This window comes from Paramisgurnus dabryanus, chromosome 22, assembly GCF_030506205.2.
Source record: "Paramisgurnus dabryanus chromosome 22, PD_genome_1.1, whole genome shotgun sequence".
NCBI classification, from domain to species: Eukaryota; Metazoa; Chordata; class Actinopteri; order Cypriniformes; family Cobitidae; genus Paramisgurnus; species Paramisgurnus dabryanus.
Window position 1 is genome coordinate 28,792,392 of NC_133358.1, and position 19,263 is coordinate 28,811,654.

Below are 19,263 nucleotides of genomic sequence, written 5' to 3' on the forward strand. Positions count from 1 at the left end.
TTCAATTATAAATGGATACACATTTCTAAATATTTAAGTAAAAGCAGCACAATTATGACAAAAAAATTTTTTTATACGTGACCCAGTCTGTAATAACCATACTACAGTTTCAAAAATTTAATTCTGAGATAATGAGCATCAAAGTCATCAATTTAGCCATTCATTTCATTATGATTTCAATCTTAATGACCTTATTCAATCAATATTAAAGATATGAACAAAAATAAATGTGACACACAATTTTTTATAAGACAGGCACATTTATTTTGTTTGCAGCCAGCAATCATTCGTGTATAGCCTATTTAAAACAACGGCAAGAACGTTACGCTAACGTTAGCGGTTTTCATATCGTAAGTGCTGAGGGGTTAGTTGTAACACAGCGTTACAATTAACCTCGCTGGGTCAAAATATTTTCAAGCCCACCAAAAATGTTGCTAAGAGCTGCAGACAGATTTCAAAATGATGCTATGTTTTAGTCAACAAGACACTGATTAATATAACAAAGCATTGGATTTGGTATCTTACACACCCAACTTAGAAACCGAAAAAAACATATGATGAAAAAATGTACATGCCACCAAAACACTCGTTCATCAATAACTCTCTGGAAAAACATTATACATTTACAATAATTTGCGGGAGATCTTCTTTTAGGCAGCTTGAAAAAAATACCCGAAAAACAAAATGCTCAACCTTGTGCAACAATGTAAACAGTTGTGTTACAACTAACCCCGCAATAGTTTTTGCCCCGCACACCCCTACAATTTAGGTATACATTTGGTACAAATATGGTACTAATATGCACTTTTTATGTGGTGTACAAAGGTGTATTTTTGAAAGGGTAGCGTCCCAGTGACAGCTTTTGTACTCTTTTCTGTCACAACTTTAACATTGTTAATCCTTATTCTACTAGTGGAGCTATTCTTTGTCTACGTTAAGGTAAAATTCAAACCTTTACACAACCTTTCGCTCACCGCTCCGGTTCACGGCAACTTTGAGTATTATGAACAATTGCTCACACGATCAGCCCAGACACCTTGAATGAAACTTCCTCTGCTGTGATTCCTTCAAGATTTTATCCCCTCATCATATTCTCATGTAGCTTGTTTACTTGATGAAGTCGCACGTTCAGTGAGTAGAGAAGCGGTAGGATGCAAAGTGCAGACACCATCAGTTTCTTATGGCCAATGGAGTGTAATTTGTCCCATTTACACTCCAGAGGTGCATCATACGGGTTTTGTCAGCACCGCACGCCGTAATTAAGCTTTAAATCAATAGCTTGCATTTGTCATGTTTAGTGCCACTCTCAGTGCTGGGTTAAACTCATCAGTTTAGCGTTGGGTCGTTTTACTGCCCAGACACACTTCATTATTCCTCATTCGCAGGTAAAACCGAAAATGTTCTCACCATCTTGATTTCCATAGCTTTCTCCTGTCTTAGTCTGTTTGCTTCTGATGGTGCCAGACAGTTATTTATTGTAGTTTGTTTACATCCTCAAGTGTTGTATGATTACTGGTGATGCGTTTAAGGTGGAGAGGCTTTTTGTGTGTTGTGAAATGCAAGGAAACATGGTCATTGTATAGCATGTATGCACATACAACTAAGTCACACTTAAGTGTGACTGTAACAAAATATCAAACCAAATGGCATTTACAAATAAATGCTACTTGAACTTTCATCAGAAGTTGTTTTGTGAAATGTTTTGTCTGATAAGTGAGCTAGCATACAGTACTACATTTGTGCTAACTTTCTGAATGCTATCTTTATTTAAAATAAACACACTTGTTTTGATATTTGCCAAAATTCAAGCATTTATATAAGCAATATATATTACAATATAAAACTTTAAAGTCTCCCACGTCCGCTGATACGAATCAACGATTTTTATGACAACATTCTGCACTTCAAGCTGTGAGGTAGACTAAACTAAGTTGGCTTTTTAAAAGAGGGAGAAGCCACTCAATATATCCCGCCCTGACTTCCTGTTTCAGTAAAAATTGCGTGTATTTGCTATGTGTTTTGTGTGATTTAAGGTCAAATAAACACATTATTTTCCACATACTGTACATTTTTGTAGCTCTAGATATATTGCTTTCCTCAAACGCATAGATTTTGTACAAAACTCATTTATCTGCAAAGCTCTGTGTCCATGATTGGCCAGCTAATCTGTCGTTGTGATTGGTCTGAATACCTCCAACGTCAGCCGGAAATGTGACGCCCCTTACCATGTTTGAAAGATTGGCTCACAATGCAATGCTAAAAGGAGTTAACTTACAGGCTGTCCAAGGGAGGAATCTTATCCACGTCAACAGGCCCAAGAAGTAAACGGTTGCCTACAATCCGTGTGTTTGTTGTAGTCCAAGAAAAGAGATTTATGTTGGATACGATAACTCGCGTCATTGTTTACTTTGGGGTTTGTACCTTTTGCATATCGGTAACATGTACTAATACACACTTACACACCAAAGGAAATGTAAAAACGTAAATCGGATAATTGGTGCTCTTTAAAGGAGCTGTATGTAGGTTTTTGACTGTACTAAATAAAAAAATACTATCATATATTTGTAGATATTTAGGAAACATAAGTTTACATATTGAGAAACAATTCTGTAACCAATTATTCTCTGTTTAAAATGCGCCTTAAGTTGTAGGCATGTCTGTTTTTGCTTTGGTTTGCGTGATCCTGCCACTGCCAATTTACCCAATAATGTATTTCGACAGCTCGGTTGCCGGTTATCATTGTTGCTTAAATGAGACCGCAATGGCCCAAAAATGGCCTTTTTCATGATTTTCGCAAAAGTTTAATGCCTTCCAGAAAATTTTCTTCTTTAACCTCCAAATTAGCCGCAGATTGACTTAAAAAATCGACACAAGCAGGTTTGTACAAAAAACATTGCCAATTTTAAAAATCTACTTTTCATCGCCACTTGCGCTCCTGTATGTGTATGGCAACCTGAGGGGGGAGGAAAAAAGTCTCCCACATTTTTTTTCTTTTAAACTGCAATACCAAGTTCAACCACTAGAACTCACTGTTACAGCTCTTTTAAATTAATTCAGTGGTCTTTTAAATGTCAACAATTCTTTTCAGGCCCACTGTATGTTCTTACCTTTGCATGCACAAACTCGCGTCCTCAGTTTTAACTCTTTCCCCGCCAACGTTTAAAAAAAAGTTGCCAGCCAGCGCCAGCATTTTTCATGATTTTGACAAAAGTTCATCATATTAATTGAAAGAAAATGCTTCCCTGTCAATTACAAGTTTTTCCGTCTTTCAAACAAACAAAAAAAACATTTCATCCTTCCTTCATTAGTTTTCTTTTTATCAACTCTCAAATATTGGTAGGTTTTTCAAAAAAAACTTTTTTTTGTGAAGGACTTTTGATAGAGATCACATTCAGAGCGATGATCAAATCTTACATGGACATATAACTGTTTGCCCTAGGGCAATACTTCCAGGTTTACTAAGTTGCGGAAGACCAGTGGATAACAGTGGTATTGCGGAAAGCCGGAAATACTTGTCATTGGCATGGAAACGTTTTCTTTAAATTGACGAGTTAACTCTGTAATAGTGGGGAAAGAGTTAATCAATGTAAAAACGTTCTTGCTGTAGTTAGTACATTAGTTTTTCATATGCACAAAACGTCAGTGACAATTTGTACATTGGAATGCTTAATGTAAGGCTTAGGGTACCAAATAAGCATAAAAGGTGCGAAAGCAAAGCAGCATCTGTTTAATCTTCTCACATCTCGGAATTCAGCACCTTGGACAGAGAAACAGACACAGAGATCTCATGTCTGTAAGAGACCGCTGAGAGTAATTACTGTAGAACCTGTCAATGATGGACACAAAAGAGCACAATGAACAGGTCTTCAGGTACTTTAATCTTGCCTGCTGAGTCAGTTCCCTTGTTTCTGTTTAATTTCCCAAAAATGTATAGCCTGAACGCATTGTAAAATACATTGCAAGGCTCTACAAATCTACAGTGTAAATGAGAATTCAGCCTGCTGGTATTAATATCATCCAGCAGTCATTGTTTTCATCTAAGTACAGTTAACACATTCATTGCTCCTGTGGAGCATTGCATTAACAGCATAGAAGGTCATGGGTTCGAACTTGGTTCTTTAGATAAAAACATATGCCAAATGCATACATGTAAATTTAACGCTGTCGTAGAGCATTGTTTTAGCACTGCAAAGGTCTTGGGTTCAATCCCAGGCAACACATTTTATGTCACATTGGATGAAAGTGTTTGCCAAATGCATCAATGCATCAATGTAAAAACTCATTTACTTGTGTTGTCAAAATGTGTAAAGGTTTAAAAAGTAGATTCCCCCAAAAATGTGAGATCTAGCATAAACAAAAACCTTTACACTATGGTTCACTATATATTATCTGACTATTATTTTTATGGCCCAGTACACTCTTAAAAATGCTGGGTTATTTTTTTAAATCTAAACATTACCTTGGTTAATTTAACCTAAAATCTGGGTTTGTCCCTTTCTAACCCAATGCTGAGTTAAAAATAACAAAGCATTTTTTGCATCGTATCTGAATTGAGAGCTGAATAATGATAAGTAATTATCTGATTTGCTACTGAATTTTTTTGAAGAGCACCAATGGTTTGATTCACAATTTAAAATTTCCTTTGGTGTGTAAGTGTGTATTAGTTCATGTTAACAATATGCAAAAGGTACAAACCCAAAGTAAACGATAACGCGCGTTATCATTTCCAACGTAAATCTCTTTTCTTGGACTACAACAAACACACGGATTGTAGGCAACCGTTTACTTCCTGAGATTGGTGATGTAGTAAAGACCGACATTATCGTAATTCCTCCCGCTTGGACTGCCAGCCTGTAAGTTAACTCCTGTTAGCATTGCATTGTGACTGAATCTTTAAAACATGGTAAGGAGCGTCACATTTCCTGCTGACGTCAGAGGTATTCAGGCCAATCACAACGTAGAGATTAGCTGGCCAATCGGGGACACCAAGCTTTTCAAATCCATGCGTTTCAGGAAGACAGGGAAATCTGAAGCTACAAAAATGTACGGTATGTTGAAAATAACGTGCTTTTTAACCATAAACCAAGCAAACACATTTAATCATACCAAATACACAAAATAACGCTGTTTTTAGCAATGAAATAAGTGCCCTTTAAATTTTAATCCTTTTTTATTATAAAAATCTACCTGACAACATTGTTTGCTAATCTTTTCCAGGCTAATCTACAGAAAGCCTTAAAAGACAACCTGGCGTTAGCGCAAGAGTACAAAACCTTGCAGAAAGCTTTAATGATCGCCAGACAAGAAGTCGTGCACGGTTTTGACAAAAGCAACATAGCAGAGGCCTACATCCAAGACCACAAGCAGGTAACAGCCATCACCACAAACATTCAGTTTGGGTCTTTTTCCGTACATACATGTTTGTGCGATTCATCTGTATCTGTCATTGTAATCAGAGATAGACAGCCAGCATGCAAAACAGTGATGAGAACAGAGAGGTCTGCGGCGGTGCGCAGCCTGTCATAGGTGGTTGGTTTTAGCTGGCCAGTCAGCTAGCAGGCCACTGCAGTAATCTAATCAGGATGAGATCAGCTTCATGACAGCATCGCTCTGGCGTGCACGTGTGTTTATTTCACCTCGCACGGTACGGGAGAATAGCAGATGCAAGCAGTCTTAAGATCCTGAGAAAACGCTAATATGACATGTACGTCCATCACTGAAGGATGGGTGGTTTTGCTTGTATTCATCAAAGCTTCACGGTGTTAGTGCAGCGTGTACCTGTACGGTGCAGTACATTATTCATTCGCAAACAGAATATACTGTATGCACGATTTGGTGAGGGGAGTTCATTTTTGTCATGAAACAACCGGGGTTGTGTGTCATTCAGAACTGAAAACCCTGAACTCGAATTGAATTTAGATTGAGGTTGAATTTCAAGAAGTAATACTAAAGCTTTCTAAAGATTTATATCATTTATTGAATGTACTGTAATTTTTAATAATACATTTAAATTACCCCATGATTTACTCACCCTCAAGCCATCCTCGATGTGATTATCTTTTTCAGACAAACACAGTCAGAGATATATTACAAAATGTCCTGGCTCTTTTAAGCTTTATAAATATAGTAAATGGTGCTTCTGATTTGAAGCCCTAAAAAAGTCTTTACAGAAGTAATCCACATGGCTCCATGGGGTTAATAAAGGTCTTCTGAGGGCAATCGATGCAATTTTTTAAAGAAAAATGTCATATTTAAAACAAGAGCGAACCATTTTGAACCTGATAAAAACCTACAGTATAGCTAAAACAACTCTGTTCAACTCTTTTGAAACAAAACTTTTCGTAGATTTCCTGATTGGCGTTTTGCTTCTCCGCGTTTACCCGTCTTGTATGCTACGTTTTACGTCGACACTGGCGGTTAAAAGTTGTTGAAAATTATCGGCATATCACAGGAAAAGTGGAAGTTGGATTAACTTAAAAAATTACTTCAATTAGTAAAGTGAAAAATTTAAGTTGATAAAGCTAAATATTTTTAGGTGTTACCAATTGGAGTATTAACTCTTTCAATGCCAGCGTTTTTTATAAAAAGTTGCCAGCCAGCCCCAGCGTTTTTCATGATTTTCACCAAAGTTTAATGCCTTCCAGAAAATGTTCTTCTTTAAATATATAAACATCATACAATATACCAAATGAAAGAACAGACCATCTGCTTTCAAAAAAAAAAAAAAAAACGTTTCATCCTACCTTTAGTGGTTCTTTTGTAATCAGCTTTTGAATATAGGTAGGTTTTTGCAAAAACACCACATTTTGAGCAAAAAGCAGAGATAATTCAATTTTTGTGACAGACTTTTCATAGAGATCCCATTCAGAGCGATCTTTAAAACATACACGGACATGCAGCCGCTTGCCATAGGGCAATACTTCAGGGTTTAAAAAGTTGCGGAAGGGCGCCACCTGGTGGATAATAGCGGTATTGCGGAAAGACAGAAAATCTCGTCATTGGCAGGGAAGCGTTTTCTCTTGGTTGACGAGATATCTCGTCAATGGCAACGAAAGAGTTAAGTAGATCCAACTTTCACTTTTTACAGTGTAGTCAATAAATAGTCATTAGTTGATATAAATAGTCAAAACTCCACCTACTGTTTAGAATGTATTTTTTATTTAATAAATTACCTTTCATTTTACGGATCATTTCCCTTACTGCTCTGATTTAGCCAAATGACAACAACCAACATGATTACAAAACAGAGATTTTAAATGCAACACAATAGAGGAGCTCAAATGCAAAACCCTCTAAGTGCATCTGAAAATGTTTTGAATAACAACTGAAAGGGTGTGGTCTAGTTATTTTTGCAGATGACCTTATTGCATATGCATTTCTAGGAGTTTCCCTTCAGACTCAAAATTAATGTGAGGAAATTATTTAAATGATTCACGCAACATGATTTACTAAGGTTTGCACGTATGATATTACTGGTATTTGCACCACTATTTAACGCCGAAAAAAGCATGGCTTAAATCATTTTGCGTTAAAAATGGCAGCAATTCTCTTTGCAGAGATCAGAGAGCGCATGGTACAAGGCAGATGATTTTGTTCTACATGTAACAGTTTGTTTGGAACATATTGTTCAAAATATTTTTTGCCAAGCCATGTAACTTTTTTGCTTGATGAAATAAAAGAGGAGTCACTAGGAGAAGTCACACAAATTTCTTGTAAACCTTCATCTTTTTGTCCTCCAGTTCTTTTCAGATCACCCGCAACTCATATTTGTGACCCTGAACTAATTTGCGCTGCTCTTAGTAGATTGCGTTGGTCATTGTGGAAATCAGGTGTTGCACTTGTGTTATTTAATTTGCGCCTTTTAGTAAATGACCCGCAGATATTACCACTCCCATCAGCGCTTTTTTGTAATTGCACTCTCGCGCTAAATTGCCCCATTTAGTAAATCTGGCAAATCTTAATGGGTTCTGCAAAAAAAAAACTGTATTTCATAATGGACTAAGGCCGGTATTAAGCAGATTTGAAGAAAAAGTTTTTGATGAAAAATATAATACGTGCCAAACGCTTTCGATATATATCATTATCTCATTTTAGACGGAGGTGGCGTTTAGCAGTAAGATCATCGTTTAGCCTCTGCGCGCATTAACTCTTTCACCGCCAGCGTTTTTAAAAAAAGTTGCCAGCCAGCGCCAGCGTTTTTCATGATTTTCACCAAAGTTTAATGCCTTCCAGAAAATGTTCATCCTACCTTCAGTGGTTCTTTTGCAATCAGCTTTTGAATATGGGTAGGTTTCTGCAAAACACCACATTTTGAGCAAAAAGCATAGATAATTCCATTTTTGTGACAGACTTTTCATAGAGATCCCATTCAGAGTGATCTTTAAAACAGACACGGACATGCAGCAGCTTGCCATAGGGCAATACTTCCGGGTTTAAAAAGTTGCGGAAGGGCGCCACCTGGTGGATAATAGCGGTATTGCGGAAAGACGGAAAATCTTGTCATTGGCGGGGAAGCGTTTTCTCTTAATTGACGAGATATCTCGTCAATGGCGGGGAAAGAGTTAACATCATCAATCCTGACTATCCCCTCGCTCAAACTTCAATATTACTGCACCAGAGGGTTGAAGTTCTGCAAACTTGTTTTATTCAAAAAAAAATGTATTTTGTGCCACCATGCTTACTCGTGTAACTATGCAACAGTCTTTAAATAGGAAAAAGATGGAAGTGTTAAATTCATCCATGTTTGGATCCTAAGCAATAAATGGGGCTAGGCTAAATGCTTACACAGTCACGACGCGCTGTACAAAGATTAAGTGCCCGCATTAAAAGAAGATAGGTATGTATTAATTTGTCTTAGTTGAGGTAAGAACATAGTAAAATATTGAAAAACAGAGGTGTTTTCCTTTAATTTCATTCCAATTGAAAAGGGATCCAAATGCTTAATTTTGCACGTTGCCCAACCCTGATAAGACTTCATCAGCAAGATGTTTTCCAGTCCCAGTTTTTACCAGGAGAGCTTTGTGTCTTTCATACGTGGCATTAGTCGGCTTGTTATTGTTATGGTTTTATTGCCAGAGATTATTACAAATTCTAGCATCTGATCTACTCGTAATCTGTCACTTTAGCTATATAACCACATTTTTAGCCGTTAATCATTATAACGTGATTTATTATTCTACCGCTGACAGTAAAACTCTACCGAAGAGCAAGACACATTGTTTGTTCCCCAAAAGACTAATACTCGTACAACTCTTCATCTAACTACATGAATGTTATCAAGTGAGAAATGCATGCAAAAGGCAAATCCTGTGGACGGGATTCTCCACGCTCATGATCAAAGCCTGATTTTCTTTTACCCAGCATTCAGTCCTTTTACAGTTTGTTGTTTATTTTTTCAGACTGGAGCTTCGGCTTTCTCTCCTTCACGAGTGAAAGTAGTCGCATCTTATAGCATTTTAAGCTCTTATTAAAACATTTACATCACTGTGTAAGGAAATGTAGGAGTAAATTAATTCATGGATTCTTTTGACTGTTTAATATTAATAGAGTATTTTGAGATTATGAGATTATGTTATGGGTCTTTATGGTCCAATAGGACAAGACTTAAAACCAAGTATTTATTTTAGTCATCTACTTGAAACTGTAAGATCATATATATTATGATCAATTATATACGTTAAAACACTGCTCATGTTTGGGTGAATATGTTAGGGTAAATCTGATAAGTTTGGTATTATGTAATGTTTTTAGTTTACACCAAACACAAAGCAAGGCATATGATACATTATGTTAGATATTTACAGCTAACTTTACAGATATCTGTTATTTGCAACCAACAGCACTCAGGATATAGGTTTGAATTTGTATAATGTAAAACTTTTTGCATTTCTATCAATTGAATACAACCAAGACAGATATAAATGTTTGTTTCATGCAGCAAAATAAATATTGGGCAACACTTTACAATAACATCTACAACATTTATTAATCTTAATTCATGTTAATTTCAGCATTCACTTATACATTTTTAATGCATAACTAACATAAACAATTGTATTTATACTAACATTAACAAATATTAATAAATGCTAAAAACTATATTCCTCATTATTAGTTTTATGTTAGCTAATGCATTAACTAATGTTAACAAATACAACCTTATTGTAAAGTGTTACTGTAAAATACTGACACAATGATAGGTTATTTATATACAGTGATGTTCTGGTGTTTTGCCAGTACACTGCAAATGATATCAAATCAACAAATATTTTTATTTTACTTTTATTTTACAATTTCAACTTGTTTTTATAAGTAATGTCAAATTCTCACAACTCAAAACTTTAAATAAAAGGTTGAATGACTTGCAAACACAAGTTTTAAACTTGCATTTTTTTTTACAACGTATGGTTAAAATTCTGCCGGTGTGTGTGAGAGAGCTACAGTGCCCCCTTGTTGTAGTCACAGGTACAAACCACAGGCCTGTAATTGCTGAAACAGCACAGATTAAACTTCCAAAATGAGTTGCTTGTAAACAGAAGGTTCATTGCCTTTTTTTTAGTAACATTGACGTCTAAATTAGATAGCAAATGCATACGAAAGCATTTCAGACAACGTGGATGTTTGTCAAACAGTGTCAAACTGTGAAAAAGGGGAAGATATAAAATACAAATGCATGCATTTTTTAATGAGTTATTCTAATTTGCATAGATAAAGTTGACATCTTTGTTATTTGTTTATTATGAGATCTTGTTTTGTATCATTTTTCATGACGCGTGTATGTCTTTATATGTTTAAACTGGTAGCATTAACAGGACCGTGCCGGTTTCGACATAAAGGACATTTTTGTACTCGTTCACTTAAAGGCTGAGCTAATTCGCTTTAGTTTATTCATGCTCTGCAGAACACATTGCCAAGCAATGATAAGCTTAAAAGAAGAGAGAGGAGAGATGGGGCGACTGCATCCCTCCGAATTGAAACCCCCTTTTTCTGGAAAACTGCACAAATAATAAAGAGAGAGCAGCATGCTTTTCTTACTACTCTCTCTCTCTCTCTCTTCTCTAATCTCTCTCACTCCAACACACACAGAAACACACATGCTCTGGTTTTTGTTTTGTCAGTATACTCGGAATAATTTCTGGTTGCGGCAGGGGGTTCATGACTTTTTGTGTATGTGTAAAATATGTCTTGAGGGGATTGGTATAAAGTTAAAGTGAGTGAAGTCGAAATATTTTACTCATCAGCTTTGCAGTCACCGAGTTTGCCTGAGCTAGAACAAAACCGCTGAAGCATTTAGAGAAAATTAACCCCCCATCCTGGCAGCCAGATGTGACTGGTTTCCGCCCAGTGCACATGAGTGGGCAGGGAACGCAAGAGACTGTGAAATTCCTGTCAGCTCCGTGTACTGCAGAATGGGCTATTGACTGCTTTCTCTATTCCCTCCATCATTCTTCTTGAACACTGCCATTAATTTCCTCTCCTGCCTTACCAATTCCCCCTCTCTTTCTCTCTCTCTCCTCTTTCTCTTTTCTTTCCTCCACAGCTTTCTTTGTTGCAGAAAAGGATGCACAAAGCCATGTTGAAATACTTCAAACAGCGCAGCGACTACAGGCGGGCAGCGCTGGCCCGATTCCAGGCCCACTCCAACCAGAACAACCAGAAAATGAAAGCCCTCCAGGTATGGGCTCTTTAGTACCACCACAAATGCATACACACACAAACTGTTTAGCCACATATAGAACAATGCGTCCCAAATGCATTCAGATTAAAGCTTGTTTTGGGGCTCAGATGAGAATTTATTTGATTTAAAAATATCACGTTTAAGCAATAGTTTACTCAGAAATGACTTCTGTCATTATTTACTCACCCACATTTCTTTATCCACCTGCCTGTCTGTCTGCCTGTCTGTCTGTCTGTATATTTGGCTGGCGGCATGTCTATCTGTCTATATGTTTGTCTGTTTTTATCAGTCTGCCTGTCTATCTGTCTGTCCATCTATGTATCTGTCTGTCTATCTATTTATCTGTCTATCAATCTATGTATAGATGGTTTCATCGGACGCACGTGATACACGTCTGGATCCGAACCTTACTTCCGGTTTAGTTTTTTTTTTAATGGTCTGACTAGTTGCTAAACTGATCTCTTGAACAAATGCCTCGTCGAAAATAACAAATGTTTTGGTTTCCTAGGTAATCTATGTGTTGTTTTGTTTGCTTGTTATATAAATAAACTACGTTTAAAGAATTTGTTGTTATTTATTATTAGCGGAGTTTACCGGAAGTTACGTGCGGACCGCGACAGCGGCTTGTTTATGTTGTTACCGCCGAAACGGTCTATATGTCTGTCTATCTGTATCTGTCTGTCTCTCTATCTATGTATCTGTATATCTATGTAATTGTCCATCTGTCTATGTACATGTCTGTCTATCTATGTATATGTCTGTCTGTCTATTTATGTATCTGTCTATCTATGTAATTGTCTATCTGTCTATGTAATTGTCTGTCTGTCTGTCTATGTATATGTCTGTATATCTATGTATCTGTCTGTCTATCTATGTATCTGTCTATCTATCGATGTATATGTCTGTCTGTCTGTCTGTCTGTCTGTCTATGTAACTGTATATCTATGTAATTATCTGTATATGTATGTAATTATCTGTCTATCTATGTAATTGTCTGTCTATCTATGTAATTGTCTATCTGTCTATGTAATTGTCTGTCTGTCTATGTAATTGTCTGTATATCTATGTATCTGTCTATCTATCTATGTATATGTCTGTCTATCTATGTGTCTGTCTATCTATGTATCTGTCTATCTATCTATCTGTATATCTGTCTATCTATCTATCTGTCTATCTATGTAATTGTCTGTCTATCTATGTAATTGTCTGTCTGTCTATGTAATTGTCTGTCTGTCTATGTATATGTCTGTATATCTATGTATCTGTCTATCTATCTATGTATATGTCTGTCTATCTATGTATCTGTCTATCTATCTATCTATCTATCTATCTGTCTATCTGTCTATCTGTCTATCTATCTATCTATCTATCTATCTATCTATCTATCTATCTATCTATCTATCTATCTATCTGTATCTGTCTGTCTCTCTATCTATGTATCTGTATATCTATGTAATTGTCCATCTGTCTATGTACATGTCTGTCTATCTATGTATATGTCTGTCTGTCTATTTATGTATCTGTCTATCTATGTAATTGTCTATCTGTCTATGTAATTGTCTGTCTGTCTGTCTATGTATATGTCTGTATATCTATGTATCTGTCTGTCTATCTATGTATCTGTCTATCTATCGATGTATATGTCTGTCTGTCTGTCTGTCTGTCTATGTAACTGTATATCTATGTAATTATCTGTATATGTATGTAATTATCTGTCTATCTATGTAATTGTCTATCTGTCTATGTAATTGTCTGTCTGTCTATGTAATTGTCTGTATATCTATGTATCTGTCTATCTATCTATGTATATGTCTGTCTATCTATGTGTCTGTCTATCTATGTATCTGTCTATCTATCTATCTGTATATCTGTCTATCTATCTATCTGTCTATCTATGTAATTGTCTGTCTATCTATGTAATTGTCTGTCTGTCTATGTAATTGTCTGTCTGTCTATGTATATGTCTGTATATCTATGTATCTGTCTATCTATCTATGTATATGTCTGTCTATCTATGTATCTGTCTATCTATCTATCTATCTGTCTATCTGTCTATCTGTCTATCTGTCTATCTATCTATCTATCTATCTATCTATCTATCTATCTATCTATCTATCTATCTATCTATCTATCTATCTATCTGTCTATCTGTCTATCTATCTATCTATCTATATTTCTGTAGGTCTGTATATCTATATGTCTGTCTGTCTATCTATTTACATATCCGTCTGTCTTTCTGTCTATCTACTGTTATTGTCTTTCTACCTGCCTGCCTGTCTATCTATCTATCTGTCTATCCCTGGCTGTATATTTGGCTTGCTCGCTGCCGGCATGTCTGTCTATCTATATATCTGTCTGTCTATCTACCTACATGTCAGTCTATCTATTTATCTTTCTTTCTTTCTGTCTACCTATCTATTTGTCTGTTTGCCTATCTATCTATCTGTCTGTTTGTCTATATTTCTTATTATTTGTCTATCTATCCGTCTATCCCTGGCTGTATATTTGGCTGGCTGGCTGGCTGGCGGCTGCCGGTAAGTCTGTCTATCTATTTCTGTCTATCTATCTATCTGTCTGTCTGTCTGTCTGTCTGTCTGTTTTCTATCTATCTGTCTATCAATATATCTGTCTGTCTGCCTTTCTTTAAGTCTGTCTATTTATTTATCTTTCTGTATATCCATCTATTTGTCTGTCTGCCTGTCTTTATGTCTGTCTATTTATCTCTCTGTCTATCTGTCTTTCTATCTACTGTGTCTGTCTGTCTTTCTGCCTGCCTATCTATCTATGTGCCTGCCTATCTATCTGCCTGCCTGTCTGTCTTTTTATTTATTTATCTTTCTTTCTGTCTACCTATCTATTTGTCTGTCTGCCTATCTATCTATCTATCTATCTATCTATCTATCTATCTATCTGTCTGTCTGTCTGTCTGTCTGTATTTCTTATTATCTGTCTATCTATCCGTCTATCCCTGGCTGTATATTTGGCTGGCTGGCTGCCGGCATGTCTATCTATCTATCTATATATCTATCTATCTATCTATCTATCTATCTATCTATCTATCTATCTATCTATCTATCTATCTATCTATCTATCTATATATATATATATATATATATATATATATATATATATCTACCTACCTTCCTACCTACCTATCCTCAGAGAACACACATGGTGAACACACATGGTGGTCACACAAGTTTTGACTTGTGATAATTTGACTTAACTTGTAAAAAACTGTTTTAATTTGTTTAACTTACAGTTTTTCTCAGTCGCTTTGGTACAATTCTCAGATCAGAATTGAAATTCTCAAAACTGCTTGTTCAATTCTCACATCATTGTGTCACTTGTGCACATCAAAAAAGCAGTTTCTCATTTCTTTGAACAAGTTGCAAATGCTTTGGTACATCCATGCAAATGATTATGTACAATTCTCTGCTTTTTCCTACATTATCAGTTGCTTATGTCATGTTGATCAAAATGTATTATAATGGGTCTCTGTTGAATAGTCTCACTCCACACAACATTTAGGCATTAGTTCATAGTATAAGTCTTTACATGCAAAATGGTTGAACATGTTGTCAAAATACAGGATATGGTCAAACATATTTCTATACATTTCCATTAGACATTTTTTCTAAATCTGTCTTGAATTGGTAAATTGCTCCCAGGTGAATCTTGACTTTCTCTAACAGACAGAAACATCCCCAACAAGCAAAAACCGAGACATTGAAATGACTGCTAACTATAGACCCAATATAGTCCGGCTATGAGTAATCCACTTCTACCCTAAACAACCTTGAATTTGGTTACATGCCATTTTTGCCAAAATAACTTGAAGATGTATTATATTCCAACATGTAAGCAAAGTGTGTTCAAGGTGTTTGCTTTCATTTCTTTTACATGTTCTAAAAGTATATGCATCATCTATTCTTGGGCTATGGTTAGACATCTATCATGTTCACATTTCTACTTTTTTTTCCTCTTTATGCTATACAGTGCTTGCAGTGCTGTCTTTATCTTTCTTTATGGCAATGACATGGTCTTTCAATGAATTACAGTACAAACAGTAAAAGCGTAAATGTAAATTTTGTCAAGTCTCTTGCAATCAAACTCACACATAACTTATACTAAGGTGTAACTTACAATTTACAATACTTGTCATCAAATCTTTAGCCATAGTTTACATCAGAACATTCCTCCAGAGTAAACTGTTATATTGACAACATGACTAAACAATTTGACTGTCTTATCCGTACACAATGACACAATGACTTGTTATTCTGATGGCACTGACATGTTCATTGACACAGATATTTAATTTTGAGAGATGAACTAAGTATTTTGAGTAAAAGAGTGGCTTTTGCAGGTTATCCATGATGTTTTGCTATTTGTACAAATTGTTTTGAGAAATGCACTTACTGTTTTGCAAATTGTGAGTATGATTCGAGAAATGTACCAAAGCGACTGAGAAAAACTGTAATTTGTTAAAATAACATAAAAATATATGTTGATTTGATATCATTTTTTACAGTAGGTCACTTTGGATAATAGAGTTTATCAGTTTCATATCTAAATGTTTAAAAAGTGTGGGTAATATATAAGGATGAGTAAATATTAACAGAATAGTCATTTTTGTGTGAACTATTGCTTTCAGGGGCAATGTAGTTTATTAACAAACTAATGGATATCTAAAAAGTACAGTAATGATAGAGAGATATATCAGCCAAGTTGATAAATCATCCCAAATTTCACTATTATGAAAATAAGCATAAAATCGCCTCGCTTTTAGTTTTGTATCGGCCATTGAAAAATATGCATCAGTGAAGGACTATAACACAGCATTGCCAATGCACACAAGACTGCACTCAGAAATTGTTAATTCGGGAAAAACTATTTAGTCGGTTTTAAGTGGCTGCACGCACAGTATGCGTTCTCATGTCGAGAAAGAGCTAGACGCAGCGCAACTGAATGGAACAGAATGCAGGTGTCTTAAGATGTGTTTTTAATTCAACACGCCATTTCAAAAAACGTGACGGTCACGACGCGAGCCATCGAGTGACTCACTGGAACTGTCAAACATGTCCATCTAGCACAGAAATACTATTATTAGACAAGATCCTGTATATCCAAAGTGATTTCTATGTTGGAACGACATAACCGTGATGATCTAAGCCGTAAGATATTTGCCCCTCAGTTGAAGGTGTGCTATACATGCTTATAATGAGGTGAACGGCGGTGTGTTTTTGGCTCAGTCAGGGGAGACCGGCTCTGGAGGTCCGGCTGGGGAATGAAGCGTGAAGACAAGGAGTTCTTCAAGCTCCTCCGAGTGTGAAGGACAAAAGGAGCGGTCTTACTCGAAACTTTGTCATAGCTGAGCGTTGATCTCCTCCCACAGACTTGACACAGACAAGCACAGTGCACAGGAGACTATACGTTAAAAAACACAGCATAGCAGGTCATAGAGATAAAACATCACCTTCTGAAATGACCCAAAACTGGCAGGCTATAATAGCAAAGGGTTACTTTTAAAGACATGTGTAACATATAGGTTAACTATAGGTTAGTCCGGTTATGAGTAACCCAACTTAAATTTGGTTATATGTCGTTTTTGCCTACATCATTTGTGAGATTGTATGATATTTCGTCATGTAAGTTAAGTAGCTGTGTTTCCATTAAAGGGGATATATCATGAAAATCTGACTTTTTCCATGTTTAAGTGCTATAATTGGGTCCCCAGTGCTTCTATCAACTACAAAAATGTGAAAAATATCAAACCAATATCTTAGTTTTGGTGAACCATTCTCTGCAAGCATGTGAAAAAATTGCTCATTGAAATTTGGCTCCCCTTGTGATGTCAAAAGGGGATCTTATTATAATAATACCGCCCCTTAATTTGCACTTTAAAAAAGTAATTGACAGCACAATTGAGTTTCAATTTCAACAAACCACCATACTGGTGATCAGTGTTTGCATTTCATCAGCTCATTTGAATTGAAATGGCACTTTTTTGACCCACACCTACAAAATGGCAATTTTAACATGTTATAAAAATTATCTATATGGTATTTTGAGCTAAAACTTCACATATGCACTCTGGCAAGGATTTGTCTTAAGGATCTTAAGAAAGGTTTTGTGAAATGTCCCCTTTAAAGATTTGCACCATACTTTTGCATTGTTTTCTAAATGTCGAAAAAAAGGAAAACGCGAAATTACGCTGTTTCCGTCAACCAATGTTATACGACTAAAACGTAATTTTGTTGGCATTTCAAAAACCATAGTGATGGATGTGAACGGCTTCATAAGGCGACATGCAGACCGACATGCGGATGACTTCAAAATTCCATGAGAGTGATTGGGAAGTCGACTGCTTTGTGTGCTTTGAGTCGCTTTTATTTGATTTTGATGACTTGCGTTTGATGGTTTCTGTGACGCCACAGGAAGTCGAACAGACTTCTTCCGTCTTGCCCTCCAACCAAACATTTACAGGTGACAGGTTTCATTGCAGTTTTGCAAGATATAAATTTTTCGAAAAAACAACCTCACCCGTGCATATAACTTTTTGTGCAATATATGGGAGTTTATTAGCCTAGAAATCTAGACGCACCCTAGCGGCCGCAAAATATATTTGCTGCCAGGGTTTAGTCTAGGCACTCACAATACACTTAACAGCTCCAAAAACCAAAATTTGGTCAGGCCAATCACATCGTGTGTAGCGTCTGTGGGGCGGCCTTAACATGATGACGACAGAGCTGCGATTCCTACTTGAAAACAAAGAATGGCTGCTGCTGCTGGCGAACAGCTTTCTTTTGAAGCGGCTTTGGCCGCGACTCTGGAGGACTTAGACTTATGTTTTTCTTTGAGAGAAGAGCAAATAACCCTACTGAAGACCTTCTTCGTTGCTCTGATTGGTCATAACGCTATCCTATTGCGTGCAGAGGCATTTTGAGGGACAACCTTATATCCCGCACCTTGCATTGAGCCGTTTGTGTGAAGAGTTGCCAGACCTTACATCTTGATGTAGGTCTGGCTAACCAGGCTAGGAGTTTATGCGAAATTGCCGTGTTTCTATTGGCCGGATTATTCATTTGCGCAATTTGAAGGGTAATGGAAACTCAGCTAGTGATTATGACGCGTTTTATTTTGTTTTTGGTCTATGCACTGCAAAAAACTATTTTCAAAGGTGACATAGAATGATTGAACAGGGTATTTATCCTTGTTCTGTGATGTGACATGTAGACAAAAATGTTTTTGTTTGGGTCTGTAATCCCTTAGAAGCTTCCTAAAAACCTCTCTCATGGCGCTTTTCCATTGCATAGTACCCCACGGTTTAGTTTAGTTTGGGTCGGGTCAGCTTACTTTTGGGAGCTTTTCCATTCGGTGCAGTACGTAGTACCCGATACTTTTTTTCGTACCACCTCGGTTGGGGTTCCAAGCGACCCAAGCTGATACCAAACGTGACGCGAAAACACTGTAGATCACTGATTGGTCTGAGAGAATCGTCACGTCATCGCTATAATGTAAATATTAGCTTTAGCTTACTGCTAGCTTGCGCTGTCTCAAGCAAACATGTTGTTATCTGTGTT

At 36.5% G+C, this 19,263-nt stretch overlaps 1 protein-coding gene across 1 annotated transcript in view; it reads left to right on the forward strand.

Annotated features, from left to right (window-relative positions):
- ccdc178 (coiled-coil domain containing 178) overlaps nucleotides 1-19,263 on the forward strand; it is a 42,587-nt gene that overhangs the window by 18,978 nt on the left and 4,346 nt on the right. The window contains exons 18-19 of the mRNA XM_065259090.1: nucleotides 5,218-5,367; nucleotides 11,540-11,674. Coding sequence (XP_065115162.1) covers nucleotides 5,218-5,367; nucleotides 11,540-11,674 — 285 coding nt within the window. The remainder of the gene's footprint in view (nucleotides 1-5,217; nucleotides 5,368-11,539; nucleotides 11,675-19,263) is intronic.